At 45.9% G+C, this 19493-nt stretch overlaps 2 protein-coding genes across 2 annotated transcripts; both read right to left on the reverse strand.

Moving 5' to 3' along the window:
• Positions 1-1516: 1516 nt before the first annotated feature.
• LOC120682044 (cold and drought-regulated protein CORA-like) lies at positions 1517-2866 on the reverse strand. Its single transcript, XM_039963787.1, has 2 exons — positions 2169-2866; positions 1517-2067 (listed from the first exon to the last, which is right to left on the reverse strand). Exons 1-2 carry the CDS (start codon positions 2769-2771, stop codon positions 1852-1854), a joined length of 819 nt encoding a protein of 272 aa, XP_039819721.1. The 5' UTR covers positions 2772-2866; the 3' UTR covers positions 1517-1851.
• Positions 2867-18501: 15635 nt separating this feature from the next.
• LOC120681115 (stress protein DDR48-like) lies at positions 18502-19472 on the reverse strand. Its single transcript, XM_039962650.1, has 2 exons — positions 19220-19472; positions 18502-19124 (listed from the first exon to the last, which is right to left on the reverse strand). Exons 1-2 carry the CDS (start codon positions 19470-19472, stop codon positions 18502-18504), a joined length of 876 nt encoding a protein of 291 aa, XP_039818584.1.
• Between the last annotated feature and the right edge of the window lie 21 nt (positions 19473-19493).

Genomic DNA, 19493 nt, shown 5'->3' on the forward strand with positions numbered 1-19493 from the left:
TGGGTGGAAAATATCCAGCAGCTGGTTGCTTAGCAGGTAAGGTCATCAGCTGGATGAATGCCCGGCAAGCAATGGCCTGAGGAGGAGGGCACGGAGACGAACGCCGACGTGCCACTCTGCCGAATTATTGCCGATCACGTCGGCCATGGCTGTGCCACTTGTGCGGCCGGCGCGCCAGGTCCGTGCCGGTGACCGGTGTGCCAGGTGTCCAAACTTCCAACTGGAATCGTGGAGGGAGGTCCACTTGGCTATAATGCGAGAGTCTGGATGTTATCCGTTAGAGCAGGTACAATAATCGGCGAATCCACCGCCATGTCAGCTAGCTGTCTGAGGTGGAGGTGAGAGAATGCCATGCTTGTCGCCCATGCAGTCGCCCGGCCAAACGCAGAAATCAAGACTTTGATTCCTATGCAGAGTGTTCTCAGGCTTCGTTTCTTCCTTCACCGGTGGTCCTGTACAGTGAAATAATAGATGTTGAAGAACGTGAAGAGACTAGTTATTGTATGATCTGGGCGGTAAACTTGTCTCTTAATGACTTGTCTTGGCTATAAGCCAAACCTTATTGGCCTTGCTTGCTCTTACCGGATCCTGCCATTGGTCACACTAAGAGCAAGTATAGTAGCTAGTTGGAAACGGGCGGATGTTTACGTGGAGCTGAGAGAAACGAGAGGAGAGAACGGAGCAGGCGTCCCACGACTCGCCGGCTTAAGCTGGCTGGAAAGCGCTACAACTCCTGTTATTAGCTGACCGGTACTGCAAAGCATTGAATGGTGGTGAGGTCCGCCACACCATGCGCCACATCAGTCTGCCTCGCAGCCGGCAGCGGACGGATCATTAAACTTGCTCTGAGGTTTGGAGAGCAGATCGTAACTGCGCGCGGGAGTTCCCAGTAGGGCTGGGCTTGGACCAGGCCTAAATCCTGCCCAGTTCTTTCGGGCCGGGCTTTTTTTTACAAAAGCCCAGCTCTTCTCCTTCCAAATCATCCAAAGATATCAAAACGTAAAAGCAAACAGAGAATTCTAAAAAAAATTAAAACCTAAAGGGTCGGTACTGCTAGCTCGTAATGAATTTTGGTCCCATTTGTTACTCTTTCCAAAGGGTACCGACTCAGGCACGAGGAATAAGTTAGAGTTTTTTTTTTGAAGGAATAAAGTTAGAGTTTAGCAGCAAGGTAAACCGAGGGAATAAAGGTTGAGAAGATGTACTGGAACCCTAAAAAGAAAATGGATACATGAGTTTATTAGACATGATGCTATATTCCTTCAAAAGTATGAAGAAATTTTCCATATTCTCCAGTTGTTTGAAGTAAAAAATATATAGAATCCAGACAGCATGCATGTGTTTCTTTTTGTCCCCACCTCATAAAAAATGTTGGCATGGCACAATGTTAAAGAAAAAACAAATGATCCCCCGTTCGGATTGTCCTTAGTTCTCCATTTCACATTCAAAATTCCATTATTCCAAGAAAATCATTTAATATATTCGACACTATTTACACAGTGTTCCCGATGTCACAAGAGAAGCAAATCAGGCACCGGTGACACTTTTTTATTAAAATATACACGGATTCTGCGCGAGAGTGCCGGTTACAAAGTCATCAAGTGCAAAACACGTACATACATATATACCACGTCGAAACAACGACGTAGACAAATGCACATGCAGACACGTACACCAACAGACTCCACTCCACACAGCTGCAGCCACATCATCAGTAACCACAGTGACGTATACGTAGCACATACGGATACGTGGTACACGGATACGCAGAGCCGTACGCACGAAACGTCCCCGGCTTTTATTCACCCGCTGCTGGAGGAGCACGCAGGAGGCTAGTCACGCAACAGCTAGCTAGCCGAAGAAGTGGTGCTTCTTCTTGCCCTCGCCGCGGGCGGCCTCCTCCTCCTCCTCCTCGGCGTCCTCCGCCGCGTCCTTGGCCTCCTTCTTGCCGTGGTGCTCGTGGAACGCGAACCCGCCGCTGCCCACCGCCGCCACCGCCGCCACGCCCTCCTCGATCTTGTGACGCTGCGCGTGCTCCGGGTCCTTCTTCGCCTCGTGCCTCTCGTACTGCGCCCACCACAAAGCAAGCATGGTCAGGAACATACACGAACGTGGCAAGCAACATGCCGGTGCGGGATTAAATAAAATTAAAGGGCAACGTGACGAACCATGGCGAAGGCGCCGGCGGCGAGGGCGCCCATCTCGCCGAGGTGCTCCTTGTGCTTGTGCTCCTTCTCCTCCTTCCTGTACTTCTCCGAGTCGTTCCGGGAGGAGCCGTACTCGTCGACGCCGCCACCGGACTTGCTGTCGTACCCGCCACCGCCGGTGTACTCGTCGTCGCCAGAGGTCTTCTTGTACCTGCCGCCACCGGTGGTGTACTCGTCGTCACCGCCGGAGGACTTGTTGTACGCGCCGCCGCCGCCGCTGTTGTAGTCGTCGGTGGCCGATTTGTTGTACCCGCCGCTGCGATCGTAGTCGTCGGTGCCGGACTTCTTGTAGCCGCTGCCGTAGTCGTCCGTGCCGGACCTGTCGCCGCCGCCGCGGCCGTACTCATCGGTTCCGGGCCTGTTGTACCCGTCCCCGCCGCTGCGGCCGTACTCGTCACCGCCGGACTTGTTGTACCCGCCGCCGTAGCCACCGTCGGTGCCCGACTTGTTGTACCCGCCTTCGCCCCGGCCGTAGTCGTCGGTGCCGGACTTGTTGTAGCCGCTCTCGTAGTCGTCGCCGGCGCCTGACCTGCCGTAGCTGCTGCGGCCGTACTCTTCCGCCATCGTTCTCGCTGCTTAGCTTGTCACGTTCAGGACTTTCAGTACAGATCACAGAAGAGTGAGTGAGCTCTTGTTGCAGTCGCACACTACTATGCTTGGCAAGAACACAGCGATGGCGAAGTATTTATAGAAGGGAGCGATCTCCGAGCACGGTCATCGTAGCTCGTGGCTCGTACGCTGCACACGTCATTAGGAAATCTGACGGGCAGTTGTTAGTTTGGGTTGATTTGCCTTAATCTCGAGATGCAGATATTTTTTGCAGACAGAAACTAGTAGGCCAGTTGCTTGCATGTCGACATCATCTGGTTGGGCCACGATTAATAAAGGATGGATGAGGGTTTATTTATTCCCCTGAAATCCGAATCAATCCGAGCCTCGGAGATTACTGGCTCCGGAGCGATGCCATGGAATTCATGCTTGTGAAATTCAGCAGGAAAAGATATTGTATGAGTTTCATTTCAGAGCATGGAGCAAAACATGAGTCACAAGTTCAGTAAGAGAAGAGAAGGATTGATTGTATGGTACTCGAACGAACAGCTTTTTTTTTGTCATAAATCAGATGAAGTAAAAGGACTTGATAAAATTTTTATATCACTAGGATAAAATGATAAAAGTGAAATTACTAACATTTATCTGTCACTAGGAGGAGATGGAACTGCCTGCTTAGCAACATCAGCGCATTGCCGTTTGTTTTATCTGAACGAGCGAGACTAAGTTCGGCACCAAATGTTCTTATTACTTTATCTGGATATACAACCATGCCTTGTATATCTGGAAACATTAGACTACAACAATAGTACTCTGCTGGGTAAAACTGCTGCTGTGCAGAAATCACACTCCCTTTCAGAAATTGAGGAGATTCAAGGTCACTTGTCTATCAGCTGGACACAAGCATGTTTGCATGCGGCCAAACGTATCCAGCTCGCCACAGTCGTTCCTTAGGCATGTCGAGGTATGGGCCGGGTTTGGTTGTAGACTTGTAGCCATGGTTTAGCATGCCAAACTTATTCCCATGTACATCCTTTGCTAGGGACACTAGAGTAGGTGGTAGCAAGATATCCTTAGTTATGATGTTTTTTTTTTCCTTCGCCACGGCACGAGAACCTAATTAAAGGTTGCAAATCAAGCATGAATGTGACGCATCTCCGAACTTAACCGAGAACCTAATTAAAGGTTGTACATATGTTTCATCAGTCTTTCAGAATGCAGAACCAAATACACAATCCTGTTTCGTTCTTCATCAGGACAGAGAAAAAACACATAATTGTGTGTTGTATGTTTCTGATGAGATGAATACATATGCAGCAAAATACAAATTGGTCGTTAATAAGGTTGTTTGTTTCAGAGTGGAGCGCAAAAGTATCAAAGGAGAATATGCCTAGTACCGATGGTTAACTGAAACTAACTATTGCACTAGAAACCACGTGGTGCTGTGAATGTGATAGCCTGATATATAGGTCAGGTATCGTCCACAGCTCAGTAGCATACTAGCATGTGGTCTTCATCAAGAGTGTGGCGCCTCATCGACGACGGACAACTGTTGCCCTCAGCAATCTAATTAAACGGCCGGTTGGCTATCTAGTGCGTATAGCAGCCATACACGTGGATAGGCTGCCATTGCCATGTAGCTAGCTCGCCCCCAAAAATCTTAATCGACCGGTTGTCGGCAGAGGACGACGGAGCTCTCGACTGCATGCTTGCTCGGCTCGTAGCCCACCCGTCCGTGTCCGTGGTGCCAGTGCGCAACCAGTCGCTCGATCACCGTCCAGACGCGCTGGCTGGCCAGCCACGCACGTTCTCTTCCACTACTCATCCCGCCGCCCAGAACCTCAGGATCGATGCCGGCCAGGCGTTATCTGGAGCCGATCGATGGATCGCTCCGGGGCCATGGCTGAATGCCTGAATCGAAGTGGACGTACGCGCGAGCGCGGCACGAGGGCATCGCAGCAGGGCCGGCGCGGCGCGGCGATTAATGCGATCGACCTGCCCCATCGTCGGTTGCGCGGTCAAGCCAAGCGCGCCGCGTGTCGGCCGGGTCCCGGCGGACGGGGCCGTCGCTGCCTCAGCTCGCACCTCGCAGTGTCGGCAAGCCGCGCGCGGCGGATACGCGGGGGGCCAAGTGGGAGATCCGAGTGCGCCGAGCCCCCTGGGACCCTGCACGTCAACGGCTGGATGTGGACCCCGCAGCCGGCCGCAGCGTCGGCGACCGCGCGCCGGCCATCCCATCCATGTCCATGTGGGCGCAACGCTCTCGAGGCTTTGCCAAGGAATACGCCAAGTGGCACTTGTCTCTACTCTCTACTACGCTCCGACGTGCCTGCGCCGAGTAGCTGCTAGCTAGCAGCATACGTGCGTGCCCTATCAGCAGCGAGCTCGCGGTTCTCGCCGAACCAGCTGCTTTCCTACTTACGGCTGGCAAAGGGTCTTATTTTTAACCTAGATAATCTAATCTAAGAATCGGGTCATAAAAAAATCGGACTCTAATCTTATTCAATTTTGAACTAAAAATATTACAGAAATGCTACAGATCAGTCATCTGACGCAACGGGCGCACCCAACCGCTACGTGGCATCACCTGGTCCACATCTTCCTCCTTCTCCAATCTTCCACCATCTTCTTCTTTTCTCTCCGTTACCTCCCGCTATTTCCATTCCCCTTCCATTGAGAACGCCTGCCGGAGCTTGGGGAGCAGCGGCGCGCCCTCCGCAGGCGGCGAGCCCTCCGGGGGCGGGGACGGCCGACGTTGCTGGCGAGCCCTTCGTGGGCGACGGCGGTTGAAGCCGAGCGGTGAGCCCTCCATGGGCGGCAGCGATCGAATTGGCAGCGAGCCCTCCGCGACAGCAAACAGCATGCAAGGAGCGGCCGTGGGAGCTCCCACTGCTGGAAAAATGCACATATGTAGCGGGCGGGAACCCCCAGTTTGTATCGATTGTCTGCCCGGTACCGTCTGGGCGGTACTAAGTGCGTCGTCACTTAGTACCGGTTAGGCTGCCCGGTACTAAAGAGGCACTTTAGTACAGGTCGGTGTTACCGCGCGGTACTAAAGTGCCTGCCACACAGGCGCGGCAGGGGGAGAAATTTAGTACCGGTCGGTGATACCGACCGGTACTAAATGTCTTTTTTTTGTTTTTTCATTTTTTGGGTTTCAACTAATTTGTATTCAAATACGTTTGCGTATTCATATTCGTGTACATCTACGTATTCATATTTTTGTACGTCTGCGTATTCATATATATTCGTATCTAGCATACAAGAGAATATATTTATTATAATTACATACACTAAGTCGTCATGCACATAATATATTTACAAGTCGTCATGCACATAAGTTTTGTTCGACAAATTTGTACAAGATACTAAGTGTCAGGCGCCGCATCATCATCGCTGATGTCCTTATTCGGATCCACTCGACCCACACTTATCTTAGGATCCGCATAAAATTCTACATTTGGATTTAAGATCTCATCTAGGAGGAATCCGCAGATTGATTCTTGAATTGCTTTGATTCTTTCCGGTTGGATGAGCTCCTCCGCCATAGAAGAAATCTGTCAAGTGCAAACACCAATATTTTCAATTAATACCGAGATGGAACTAAATGCAAGTAATTATTAGTAATGTTGTTCTACGTACATTGAATTCATGACGTGTCATCGAGCTGCGATAGCAAAAATTCAACATGTACTCACATACGTAGTAGCCATATAGGTTTGTTCCTTTCTGCTGTCTCATAATCTATATATACATATATATAGATGGGTTATGAAATATTTAAGTTGATTAAAGAAATGATAGTAGACTTGCGATATGTATTCGTACCGGAAAGTTAGTGTTGAATTCTAGCTCGCATGGTGTTGACGCGATTCCTATATGTTTTTTGAGGAAGCGAGCCCATGCCCTTTGCATGATGTTTATGATGTCTTGGTAATAATATGTTGGCTTCCTCAAGGAGTCGTACATCCGAACTCGGCATTTATCGATCTCGATAATAAGAAGGATCCAGTGGAACCTATTTCATACACATATATGTATAAGAAATGTTGGATATATATAGACATATATAAAGTTTTGAAAAAAGATAAAGAACTCACTCGAAGTTATACGGAAACAGAATGTATTGAAAAATATTCTGCTTATGCAAGGCCCTGAGTATGTTGTTCTCAGTCCGATTAGGCCATTTCCTGACACTCTCCTCATGTATATTATATGGGTCTATGATGCCGACGTGGTAGATCCTTTTTTCTGGCATTCTTGAACCTTCATCCTACACGATTAAAAAAAAGGAAGAGGATGTGAAAACACATAATTAGTAGAGCTAGAGTACTATATACAAATGGTAGGATGAAATACACTTACATACAAAATACACTGAGGAGAGACTTGTCTAAGGCGTCTTGATGGTACAGATCATAAAGATTTTCAAATTCAATCCATATGTCATCCATCCCCCGATTGAAATGCCTATCTTGTACTCGACTCGAGGTCGAGGTCTTCCCATCCTGGCTCGACTCGATCGACCATGACCCTAGCATATCCATCCAAAATCGGCCTGCCATGAATTGTCCCACCTTGGACAGGCACTTCAGCAATGCCGTACGCCACCAGTTTGGTCTTTTTCCTCTGCTGATACAGAAGCTCGCAGGGGGTCCCCATGGTGATGTCATCCACCGGGTAATATTCTGGCTCATCCGCAACCACTGTGGGTTGACCTCCGGCTGGGTGCTCCGTGGAAGCGACGCTGCTACGGCGTTGCGAGCCGGGGCTGCTCTCCAAATTGGCGGCTGATCTGGCTTCTTGTTGGTGTGCCTGGCTGCTAGCTGCCATTACACCTTCAAGCGAAGCTATCCTTTGTTCTAGGTTACGTATCTTATCTTCCTGTTCAGCCTTCTTCCTGGCTCGGCTTCGATAGGTCTCAATGTCAGCACTGAAGCCATGCTTCCATGGAACTACATCCAAACCTCGCACACGTCCTATGTGTTCTGGTGTCCCGAGAGCGTACGTCAGCTCATCTTTCTCTCTATCCGGCTTGAAACTGCCTTCGGACATGGCCTTTAGTGCCTCATCCAGCCTGTTGGCCGCTTCTCTTATGGCATCGCTGGTGATCAGCGAGCCATCTTCCGGGTTTAGGGAGTCTCCATGAGTGTAGAAGAAATGATTTCCTCGCTGCGGCCAATCGAAAGTCGCCGGTATGATTCCCCTTGCAGTGAGGTCGTCTTCCATTTTCTGTCATTTCAGGATCACCATCGAATAACCTCCTTGCCCAAGATGATGAAAGTGTTTCTTTTTGCTTGCGTTCTCTTTGGCTTGTGCTGTCTTTTTCTCACTGGTCTCGGACAGTTTGTATTGCACAAATGCATCCCAAAAAGGATGTTGCTTCTTGAAGTGTTTCTCGAAGTCTGGCACGCGACCCTTCTTTATGTAGTCTTTGTTCAAGTTCTTCTTGAATGTCTGGAAAGAAATAGCCATCTTTTTCATGACCCAATCCTTAAAGATTTCTTCTTTATCCTCTGGGAAACTGAAGTGTTGTTTGACATCTGCTCATAGCATTTCTTTCTCTATTTCAGGGATGATGTCAGCATCATTATCAGTGCTTTTGGTTTTCTTTCAGAGCTTGAAGCTAATGGGGATGTTCTCCCTGACATAACATCTGCACTGATTCACCACAGTCGTCTTAATCCCCTTGGGAGACTTGGGTTCCCTATCCGGGTGCAACGAGGTGATCGTGGTACACCCCTCCTTTTTCTTCGAGCCTCGTTTGATATACATAAGTCTCTCATATCCTGTGATCGAATTCCATATACCTCGGGGATGTCATCTTCCACATGCATTTCGTCCATAGTGTCGGCATCGCCATTACCGGTATCATTGAGATACTGGCTACCATCATCCTCGTTTTGATCCTCTTCGAAACTCCCTGCGGCCTGGGTGCCTTCTTTGATCATTTCATGGAGGGCGAACTCGTCTTCGAAATCACGTTGAAAGGGATCCATCTCGATCCCTATGCAAACATATGATGCGGAGTTACGTGTGATACGTGAAATTATATAAGATGCAGAATTTTGTATGGAATTACGTGTCATCATCTATACCTTAAGGTTGTTCATACGGAAGTACGTGTCGTGATCTATGCAACAATATATGATAAATTTATAATATGAATACATCAGAAAAACATCATAATACATCATAAATACATCAGCTATATTGGAACAATATGAAAATTATTAAACTCATATATGTAACAATTTTCTACAATTTTCAACAATAAGTACATGATTCAATGATTTTCCAACAATTTTCAACAATAAGGAAATGATTCCATGATTCTCCAACAATTTTCAACAATAAGTACATGATTCCACGATTTTCCAACTATTTTCTACGATTTTCCATGATCCTCCAATAATTTTCAACAATAAGTATATTATTCTACGATTTTCCAACTATTTTCTACGATTTTCCATGATCCTCCAACAATTTTCCAAATTTTTCTATGATTTACTAACAATTTCCTACCATTTCCTATAATTTTTTACCTATTTCTATAATTTCCTACCTATTTTCTCCTATTTCCTATCTATTTTTGAATTTTTTTCAACATAATTAAAAAATTACTAACTATTTTCTATAATTCCCAACTATTTTCTATAATTTCCTAACTATTTTCTATAATTTCCTAATTATTTTCTAATTTTTCTAACTATTTTCTATAATTTTCTAAATTTATTTCAATTACCCACATAATTAAAAAAAAAGCTGACGTCAGCACGCAGTAGTGCTGACGTCAGCAAGGGCTTACGTCATCCCTAGCGGCGGTCCGGGGGGCGGGGCTTCCTTGGGCGGGCGGCGGCGGTGTGCGCGCGGCGGTCCGGGGTCGGCGAGCCGTAGGGCGAGGCGGGCGGCGCGACGGCGATCGAGGGCGGGGGGGGGGGGGGGGGGGCGGCGCGATGGCGGGCGAGGTTGCGGCGCCAAGGGTCGGCGGGGCGGCGTCGAGGGCGCGGCGGCGGGTCGGCGGGGAGGCAGGCCGGCGCGACGGCGGTCGAGGAAGGACCGCGCGGGTCGGCATCGGGGGGGCCGGTGCGGCGGGTCGGCGTCGAGGGCGCGGCGGCTGTCAAGGGCGGCGGGGCGGCGTCGAGCGGACCGGCGAGCGGGGCGGCGGCCACGGATAGCGGCAACGGCGGCGGGCGGCGGCGTGGGAGAGGACGCGGCGGCGGGTCGGCATCGAGGAAGAGGGACGATCGAGCATGTATTACGCTCGATCTAAGTCCCCGAGGTTATATAGTGGGGGCAGTTTAGTACCAGGCAAAGCCACGGCCCGGTACTAAATTGGCTCCTGGGACGTTTAGTACCGGGCCCTAACATCACCCGGTACTAAAAGCACGTTTAGTACCGGGCGCAACCGTGGCCCGGTACTAAATTACTCCCTTTAGTACCGATCAGAGCCTCAGCCTGGTACTAAACTGCGCTCACTGGCGGGAAAATTTCGTGGAGGCTGTTTAGTACCGGGCATGGCCAAGGACCGGTACTAAAGTGCAAAATTTATTTTTTTGCAACCTTTATTTTGTTTATGTATTATGCATTTCTAATGTGTAACAAATTGACAAAGGCATTAAAAATAGAAGGATATAATATTTTGAACATGCAAAATTATTGTATGGTACTTTGCATCATGAAAAACTTATAGAATATAGGTATATACGTAAATATTTGTTTTATTTTTTGTATTAAATGTTTTTATTGTGTAATAAATTCAAAAAATAATGAAAATGCCAATTATGTTATTTAGATCAAGAAAAATTCTTGTGGAGATAGAGGATATGGCACAACATGGTGATAGTGGAGTAGACAATGAAGGAGATCATGTTGAAGATGCAAACACAGAACGAGCAATTAATACATAGGTAAACAATACTAATTTATATTATTTATGACCACAAAAAATATATATTACATAAATCACTTGATCAAATGAACAATAAAGTAAAACATAATGGATACTATGACTCAACATTATTTAATGGAACATTTACAATTTTTCTTTTGACGAACATCTCTTGGTCGTGATCATGGCGCAAATAAGGAGTGTCCTCTTTGGATAACAAGATGCTTGGATCAACATCAACCGAGAACGGAGGACGACGGTCATCAAACTGATCAAAGTCTTCTGACTTGTCCGAAATATCCTCAACTCCAATGATTTTTCGTTTTCCTGAAAGAACTATGTGGCGTTTTGGCTAGTCGTCGGACTTGGCTATATTTTTCCTAGGCTTGCTTGACATGTCCTTCACGTAGAACACATGTGCGACATCCTTTGCTAGGACGAATGGTTCATCTGTATATCCAATCTTTTTGAAGTCAACAATTGTCATTCCATACCGATCTATCGTTACGCCACCTCCAGCTCGGTTCACCCATTGGCACCGAAACAAAGGAATCAACAAAGGACCATATTCTAGTTCTCATATCTCATCTATGACTCCGAAGTAGCTGTCCTTATTTTCATCATTTCCTATTGCGTCTATACGCACACCACTATTTTGGTTCATGCTCTTTTCATCTTGAATTCTTGTGTAAAATTTATATGCTTGGTACTGCATGATTGTCATTGATGGGCCTCTTGCCAGCCATTGAAGTTGCTCTGCAATCAAGCCGTCACCCATCAATTTTGTTCTAAGCCAAACAGCAAAATTATCTATGTGATGCCGTGTAATCCAGGCCTCAGACTTCCCTGGGTTTTCAGACCATACGATATTCATGTGCTCATCCATATATGGAGCCACGAGGGATGAATTTTGTAGAATGGTGAAATTTTCTTTGCGGATTTCACTTTCTGGGATGTGCATATTATATTTCTTCCCTAATATGCCCTTTCCCTTCAGTCTCCCCTCGTGGCATGACATGGGGACCCCAATGAGATTAAGATCATCAATAAAGCCAACACAAAACTCAATGACCTCCTCTGTTCCATAGCCCTTGGCGATACATCCTTCTGGCCAAGAACGATTGCGAACATACTTCTTAAGAACTGCCATGTATCTCTCGAAAGGAAACATGTTATGTAGGAATACAGGTCCCAGAATATTTATCTCTTTGACAATATGAACTAAGAGTTGTGTCATAATATTAAAGAACGAAGGTGGAAACACCATCTCAAAGCTGACAAGACATTGCACAATGTCATTCTGTAGTTGTATGAGCTTCTCCGGATCGATTGTCTTCTGTGAAATTTCGTTGAGGAAAGTACATAACTTCACGATTGCCAATCTAACATTCTCCAGTAGAATACCCCTCAACGCAACTGGAAGTAATTGTGTCATCAGTGATAGTCATGAGACTTTAAATTTGTGAACTTTTTTTCTTCATGTTTAATCTTCCCTGTATATTTGATGAGTACTCGGACGGTACCTTTAAACTATTCAAGCAATTAAACATGCTTTGCTTCTCCTCTTTGCTGAGAGTGTAGCTAGTAGGACGTAAGTAGTGTTCTCCCTTCTCTCTTTTTCCAGGTCGAAGATCTTCTCGTTGTTTCATTTCTTTCAGGTCACGTCTTGCTTCCAGTGTATCTTTTCCCTGACCATAAGTACCAAGGAAACCTAGTACATTCACGCAAAGATTCTTTGTCAGGTGCATGACGTCAATTGTGTTGTGGAACTCCAAGACTTCCCAATAAGGTAGCTCCCACAATATAGACTTTTTCTTCCACATCGGTGCATGGCCGTTTTCATCATTCGGAACTGGTTGGCTGCCGTGACCCTTTCCGAACACTACATGAACATCCTTTATCATCGAGAAAACACGGTTTCTGTCACAGAACATAGGCTTAGCACGAGTTTCCGGTTCCCCTTTGAAATGTTTCCCTTTCCTTCTCAAGGGGTGTTTGAGGGGAAGAAATCGACGATGGCCCATATACACGATCTTCCGAGAATTTTTCAGATACAAGTTGTCGGTTTCATCTAAGCAATGGATGCAGGCCTGATATCCCTTGTTCGACTGCCCAGACAGATTGCTAAGTGCAGGCCAATCGTTGATGGTTACGAAAAGTAATGCTCGGAGATCAAAATTCTCTTATTTGTACTCGTCTCACACACGTACACATTCTGTCTTCCACAACAATAAAAGCTCATCAACCAATGGTCTTAGGTACATATCAATATCGTTGTCAGGTTATTTGGGGCCTTGGATAAGCGCCGACATCAATATATACTTCCTCTTCATACATAGCCAAGAAGGAAGGTTAAATATACAAAGGGTCACAGGCCATGTACTGTGACTGCTCCCCCACTCGCCGAATGGATTCATTCCATCTGTACTTAAACCAAACCTTATGTTCCTTGGGTCGCTGTCAAAATCTAGCAATTGTCTATCCACGTTTCTCCACTGAGACCCATCTGCAGGGTGTCTCATCAGCTGATCTTGCTTACGCTCTTCTTTGTGCCACCGCATCAACTTAGCGTTTGTTTTGTTTCTGAACAAGCGCTTCAAGCGTGGTATTATCGAAAAATACCACATCACCTTAGCGGGAACTTTTTTCCTTGCGGGCTCACCGTCGACATCACCAGGATCATTTTGCCTGATCTTATACCACTTTGAGTCACAGACAGGACATACATCCAGTTCCTTGTATTCACCGCGATAGAGTATATAATCGTTAGGACATGCGTGAATCTTCTGTACGTCCAACCCAAGAGGGCAAATAACCTTTTTGGCTTCGTAAGTTGTCGGGGGCAGTTCGTTCCCCTCTGGAAGCATCTTCTTTACAAGTTCTAGTAGCTCCTCAAATCTCTTATCAGAAACACCATTGGCTGCCTTCCACTGTAGCATTTACAGTGTGATGTCCTATTTTTTTTAACCTCTACTTGCAATCTGGATACAACATTTTTCTGTGATCCTTCAACATCTTCTCAAACTTCTTTGACTCCTTCAAAGTTTTAGCGTCTCTGTGTGCATCGACTAAAACCTGAACTAGTTCGTCAGGTGGTTGTTGTTCCTCTGCAGCATTTGCTTCTGCCTCATGCATTGGTTCATCTTCAAAGGCACCCGCTTCATACAAGTGAGCCCAGTCTGGGATGTTATCATCATCATTATCTTCTTCATTGTCTTTCATCGGAACTCCAGGTTCACCGTGCTCAGTCCAAAAAGTATAGTTATTCATGAAACTCTTTTAAAAAAGGTGGACATGTAGAGTATGTCTTTTTGAGAACTCCTTTTGATTTCTACAAATGCGGCATGGATAGAACATGAAACCTTTCGACAACTTGTGGGCCTCAGCAGCATCGAGGAAAGTTTTAAGACCGTTAATCCATGCCATTGTGCACCACTGGCCGTACATCCATTGTCGATCCATCTACAAATAATATATTCTCGTTGGATAAGCAATTTCATTTAGTGGAAAAGAACTTCACAATTTTGTAATAACAAACATTTTTCATGAAACTTAAAAATGGGAAGACAAACATTTTTCACAAACACAAACATCCCAACAACCAACATGCAACTTAAAAATTCGTACAACAACACATAGGTTTTCAACCGTCCTTGTGTGGGAACGCATAATGCTCTGACAGATTTCTTGCTGGCGCAGAAGAAGATGGCGGAGCTGGAACCTCCGGGTTTGGTGGTGACGAACCGTAACGCCGCAACAAATCCTCAAGATCAAACAGAGGATCCTCGCCCCTTGCCACACATTCTCTATGTTTTTTTCCAAATAACGGAGCGCTGCCCTATGAAAAGCGCTAGGTTTCTTGGACCGACGACCTACTGGAGTTGTGCCCTTCTCTCCAGAAGGACAACGATCACCCCCACCGGCGCCACTCCCTCCAGCTGCTGAAGCCATATTTTACTGGAAACACTTTCATTTTTTATAAAATTATAAATTATTACAATTACAATGCAAATATTAATTACTATTACAATTACAATGATCACATTAATTACTCTTACAAATAACAATGAAAACATATAAAAAGACAAAGAATTACTCTCACAATTACAATTAAAATATGTACATCATTATATCCTCATATTCAAGTATCACAGGCACTTACCATGAAGTCTAAAATGTAATCAAATTATCGTTGCAATTGAGGCATTAGTCATCATTGTGTGCCGTGCAATGCCGCAACTCTGTCTAAGCCCTTATTCTTCGTGGCTCGTGGCCTCACCCTATCTACATAATGAAGGGTCTAGAAAGAGTTGCGACATTGCAGGCACGATGTGACTAATGTCCCAACTGCAAACACTAATTCATTTACATTTCACACTTGCTGGTAAGTGTCGATGATCTCACAATTACAATAAAACAATATTGACAATTACAATAAAACAATAATTGCTCTCACAATTACAATTAAAGTGTACACTTGTTACCACCATATATAAAAATAACATTTCAAATAAATCTCTAATTAATTGAAAGAAATATCTAATTAATTGAAATAAATCTCTATAACTCCTAATTATTTTGACACCCTTCAGTTCCAGAAGAACACTCTTTTCAATATCCAGAAACCATTTAGAAGAAAAAAACTTTATTTCGGAAAATGTATATGCCGGTAACCTCAACCCTACGGTGATGACATTGTCTTTTGGGGGGACACGATACGGTTCAAGTACGTCACCAATAGGCCAGTCACAACACCAACATTTACGGTTGATAGGAACACAGCACTTGGCACAGGCATCATGCTAGTTGATATGCTCTCAGTGTAACAACGGCCACACTGACTGCGCCAAATGTTGTGTTCGCATTAACCGAAAATGCTAGTGTTGCGACCAATCTATTGGTGACGTCCTTATAGCACATCGTGTATCCCCGAAATGTAGTGCCATCACTGTTGAATGGAGATTAACTACGTATACTTGTTTCGAAATAAAATTTTTTTAAGCTTCTAGATGATTTCAATGTGAGCCTGAATAAATACATCACTAGAGTGTCAAAATAATCCATTCATATTAAAAAATTCTATTATACTTCTTTCAATAATTCATTATAAAAAAATTATTTTTCATATATAGTCATATATACAAGTAAATCACATGAACTCTCTAAACTCATTCTAAAAATTTCCACTGTCCACAAATAATCATCTCATTCGAAAAATTAAAATATATACTACGGTCATTTCTAATATATAGAAAATGATTGAAAAATATCTCTATAAATTATCCACATCCAACCTAGCCAATAAACCTACTACCACATTCAAGTCATCGGTTCTATATATTTCAAATCATTGCATAAATCAAAGAAATGCTCATTCTCACTATTTCTAAAAATCTCAAATTTCTCTAACTATGGAGCATAAAATGAAGCATGAAGACCATCAAAGAAGAGAGGATGAAGTTGCAAATCTTTGGCGCACTTGGATGAGTGCAAATATAAAAAAAGGATCAAATGGTGGCACCACTCTAATATGAGAGAAGAACCGAGCTTGAGCTAGCTGTCTGGTGAAATGGACGCTGGCTCAGCTCGGGGAGGAAGAAGGCCCGATATATAGTGGGACCATTAGTACCGGTTGGTGGCTCCAACCGGTACTAAAACTCCTCCATTTAGTACCAGCTGGAGCCACCAGCCGGTACTAAGTTTTCTGGCGGCCATTTAGTACCGGCTGGTGGCTCCAGCCAGTACTAAATGGTCAGAAGCCATTGCAGGCGGCTGTCGGTGGCTGTCGGTGGCGCACTTTAGTGCCGGCTGGAGCCACCAGCCGGTACTAATCGGTCCCCATGGGCACTGTTTCTTCGGCCCGGTACTAAATTTGCATGTTAGTACCGGCCGAAACCGTGACCAGTACTAACGGCCGCGGATGAATGTATGTTTTTCCAATAGTGTCGGCAGCAGCCGAGGCCAGCAGCGCTCAAGGCTGGCAGCGTGCAAGGGGCGGTCACAAAAGCTCGACGGTGGCCGAGGCCAGCGGCGCGCCCTCCGCGGCGGCACCAAGGGTATCTGCGGGTGCTCCGGGCAGCACGCACGAAGCCCCCACCCCACCCCCCGGCGGCGCGATCTTCCTAGCAACAAGCTCCCTGACTCGCCATCATCTATTTTTTGTTAGGGTTGGTCGCATGTTGCGAGCACATGTTTCAAATATTTTATAATAATGTTGCACGTGTTTCAAGCGGATGTTGCAAAATGTAGATCTGGATGTTGCACGAGTTTCACACGCATGTTGCACGTGTTTTATCTGCATGATATATTTTTCATCAAGAGATTTAGAATGTTTTGTGCAACATGAAACAGATGTTGTGGCGGGTTTTTTTCTCATCACTGATGGATGGATAATAATTTTCTCAACATGCTTTTGATGTTGCAAACAATGATTTTTGATGTTGCATATATGAGTTGTTTTATGTTTTAGATGCTGGTTTTAAATGTTGCACGAACCGTCCAATGGGAGATGTTCTCATCGGATGTCCGGGCGCTAGCAAGCTCGAAAATATTAAAATTAGATTGTGAAGAGAGTATTAGGGTCTGCATTACCACTCCTCGTACGCGACTGGGTGATCCGATCCCTCTCCGTCCAGTATGTACGCACGACACGGCGACGTTCAACGAACCACACCCATCAACGATGGATGCGATGGTCCGTCGTAATTAAGCAGGCCATTTCGAGATTATCCCCTCCAATTCAAACGCATTGGCAAGGACTGAGTGGAAATTTCAGCTCCCACTCCAATCCACATGTATTAGGCCAGTCTCAGTGTTAATATCATAAAAGTGTCATAGATATTGAAGATTATGACACATCAGCAAAATTGCTGATTTGGCAACAGAGTTAAAAGGAGAGAAAGATGACTAGGGTCATCACCATGACCCTGTCATGGCACTTTGCCAAGCCATGATATAGGGATGACACTCCCACTGAGACCGGTCTTCGTTGAGTCATGGCATATTTGATCACACAACCATTGCATTATTTAATGCTGTAAGTTGTTTATAAAACTGTGCCATGACACTGTGCACTGAAAGTGTATATCATTCCAGTGTCAAGCTGATGTGAAACTCTTAGCAACTGTGCGATGACACTTCCCATTGAGGCTGACCTTAGGAGGAATGGGTTTGTCCAAACAAACACTTAGACAGTTAGACTAGTCTCGGTGCCCTATTTCATGGTACAATTATTGGAATTGGGTATGTATGTTGGCTATGTTTTATGGGATGAAATTCCTCTCTCATTCCATAAAACTCCGTCCTTTCTCCTTGCCATATCAGCAAAATTAATGATGTGGCATAGAATTTAAATGTCATGAAACTCTCCATGACAGCGCTGTCGAGTAATTGAAGTGGTTGGACGTGAGTGTCTAAGTAAGAATGGCAGTTGCCGTCAGGGGCGGGCGGGGCACAGTTTGCTGACTTACAAGTCACTCAGTAGCCAGCGTCTATCTGTCCACATCAAAGTGTGGCTCCCAATTTGGTCGAGTAGTAACCGTATCATCAGGAACACGTACATATTTATACAAACATATAACCATATTTAGTTTTAATGTAGATTTATGCACGTGCAGACAAAGCAGGATTACATATTGTGCATGCCAAGCACTGGGTACAAAATACACACCGGAGCATATCGCACGGTCAGGATGATCTCCGTGCTCAAGACTTCAAGGTGGGATCAACTACACATATAAGTATATAACACACACGCAGTACCATCCAGCAGATAAGAGAAAGAAAGGACACACAGTAATTCAGTAAGAGGTAATTCTGGATCAAGAACACACTTATTTACTTTCTTTAAAGTTTCTAGTAGTCTTCGGTGTTATTCCTGCCCGACCTGGTAGTGTACTCGGCGGAGCTGGACTGGCTGTAGCCTCCACTGTAGTCATTGGTTCCTGACTTGCCGTTGTTGCCGCCGGAGGCATCGCTGCTGGATTTGTTGTAGCCACCACTGCCACTGTGGTCATCAGTGTTGGAGGTGTTCTTACCATTGTCGTACTCGTCAGTTCTCGACTTGTAGCCACTTCCGCCGTAGCCATCAGTGCTAAAGTTCTTGCAGTCACCGTCGTAGTCGTCGGACCTTGGCTTCTCATATTCATCGCTGGTGTTGAACTTGTTGAACCCACCACTGCCACTGTAGTCATCAGTGCCAGATTTGTTGTAGTCACTGCTTAGTTCATTGGGCTTGTTGAAGCCGTCGATGCTGGACTTGTTGTAGCCACCCTCGCTACCAGAGTCATTGATGCTGGACTTGCTGTAGCCGCCTCCGCTACCGTAGTCATCGGTGCTGGACTTGTAGCCGCCCCTCCTGCTACCGTAGTTGTCGGTGCTGGACTTGTTGGATCCACCCCCGTTAGCGTAGTCGTTGCAGGTGGACTTGTTGTAGCCTCCCCCGCTACCATAGTCATCGGTGCTGGACTTGTTGTAGCCTCCCCCGCTACCATAGTCATCGGTGCTGGGCTTGTTGTAGCGTCCCCCGCTACCGTAGTCGTCGGTGCTGGGCTTGTTGTAGCCGCCCCGCTACCGTAGTCGTCGGTGCTGGGCTTGTTGTAGCCGCCCCCGCTACCGTAGTCGTCGGTGCTGGGCTTGTTGTAGCCGCCCCCGCTACCGTAGTCGTCGGTGCTGGACTTCTTGTAGCCGCCCCCGCTACCATAGTCATCCATGCTGGACTTCTTGTAGCCACCGGCGCTACCATAGTCATCTGTGCTGGACTTCTTGTAGCCATCTTCAACAGCACCGGAGCTTCTGTAGCTGCTGCGATCATACTCATCAGCCATTTTAAATTGTGAAGTAATATA

This window comes from Panicum virgatum, chromosome 7N (genome assembly GCF_016808335.1).
Source record: "Panicum virgatum strain AP13 chromosome 7N, P.virgatum_v5, whole genome shotgun sequence".
Taxonomy (NCBI): Eukaryota; Viridiplantae; Streptophyta; class Magnoliopsida; order Poales; family Poaceae; genus Panicum; species Panicum virgatum.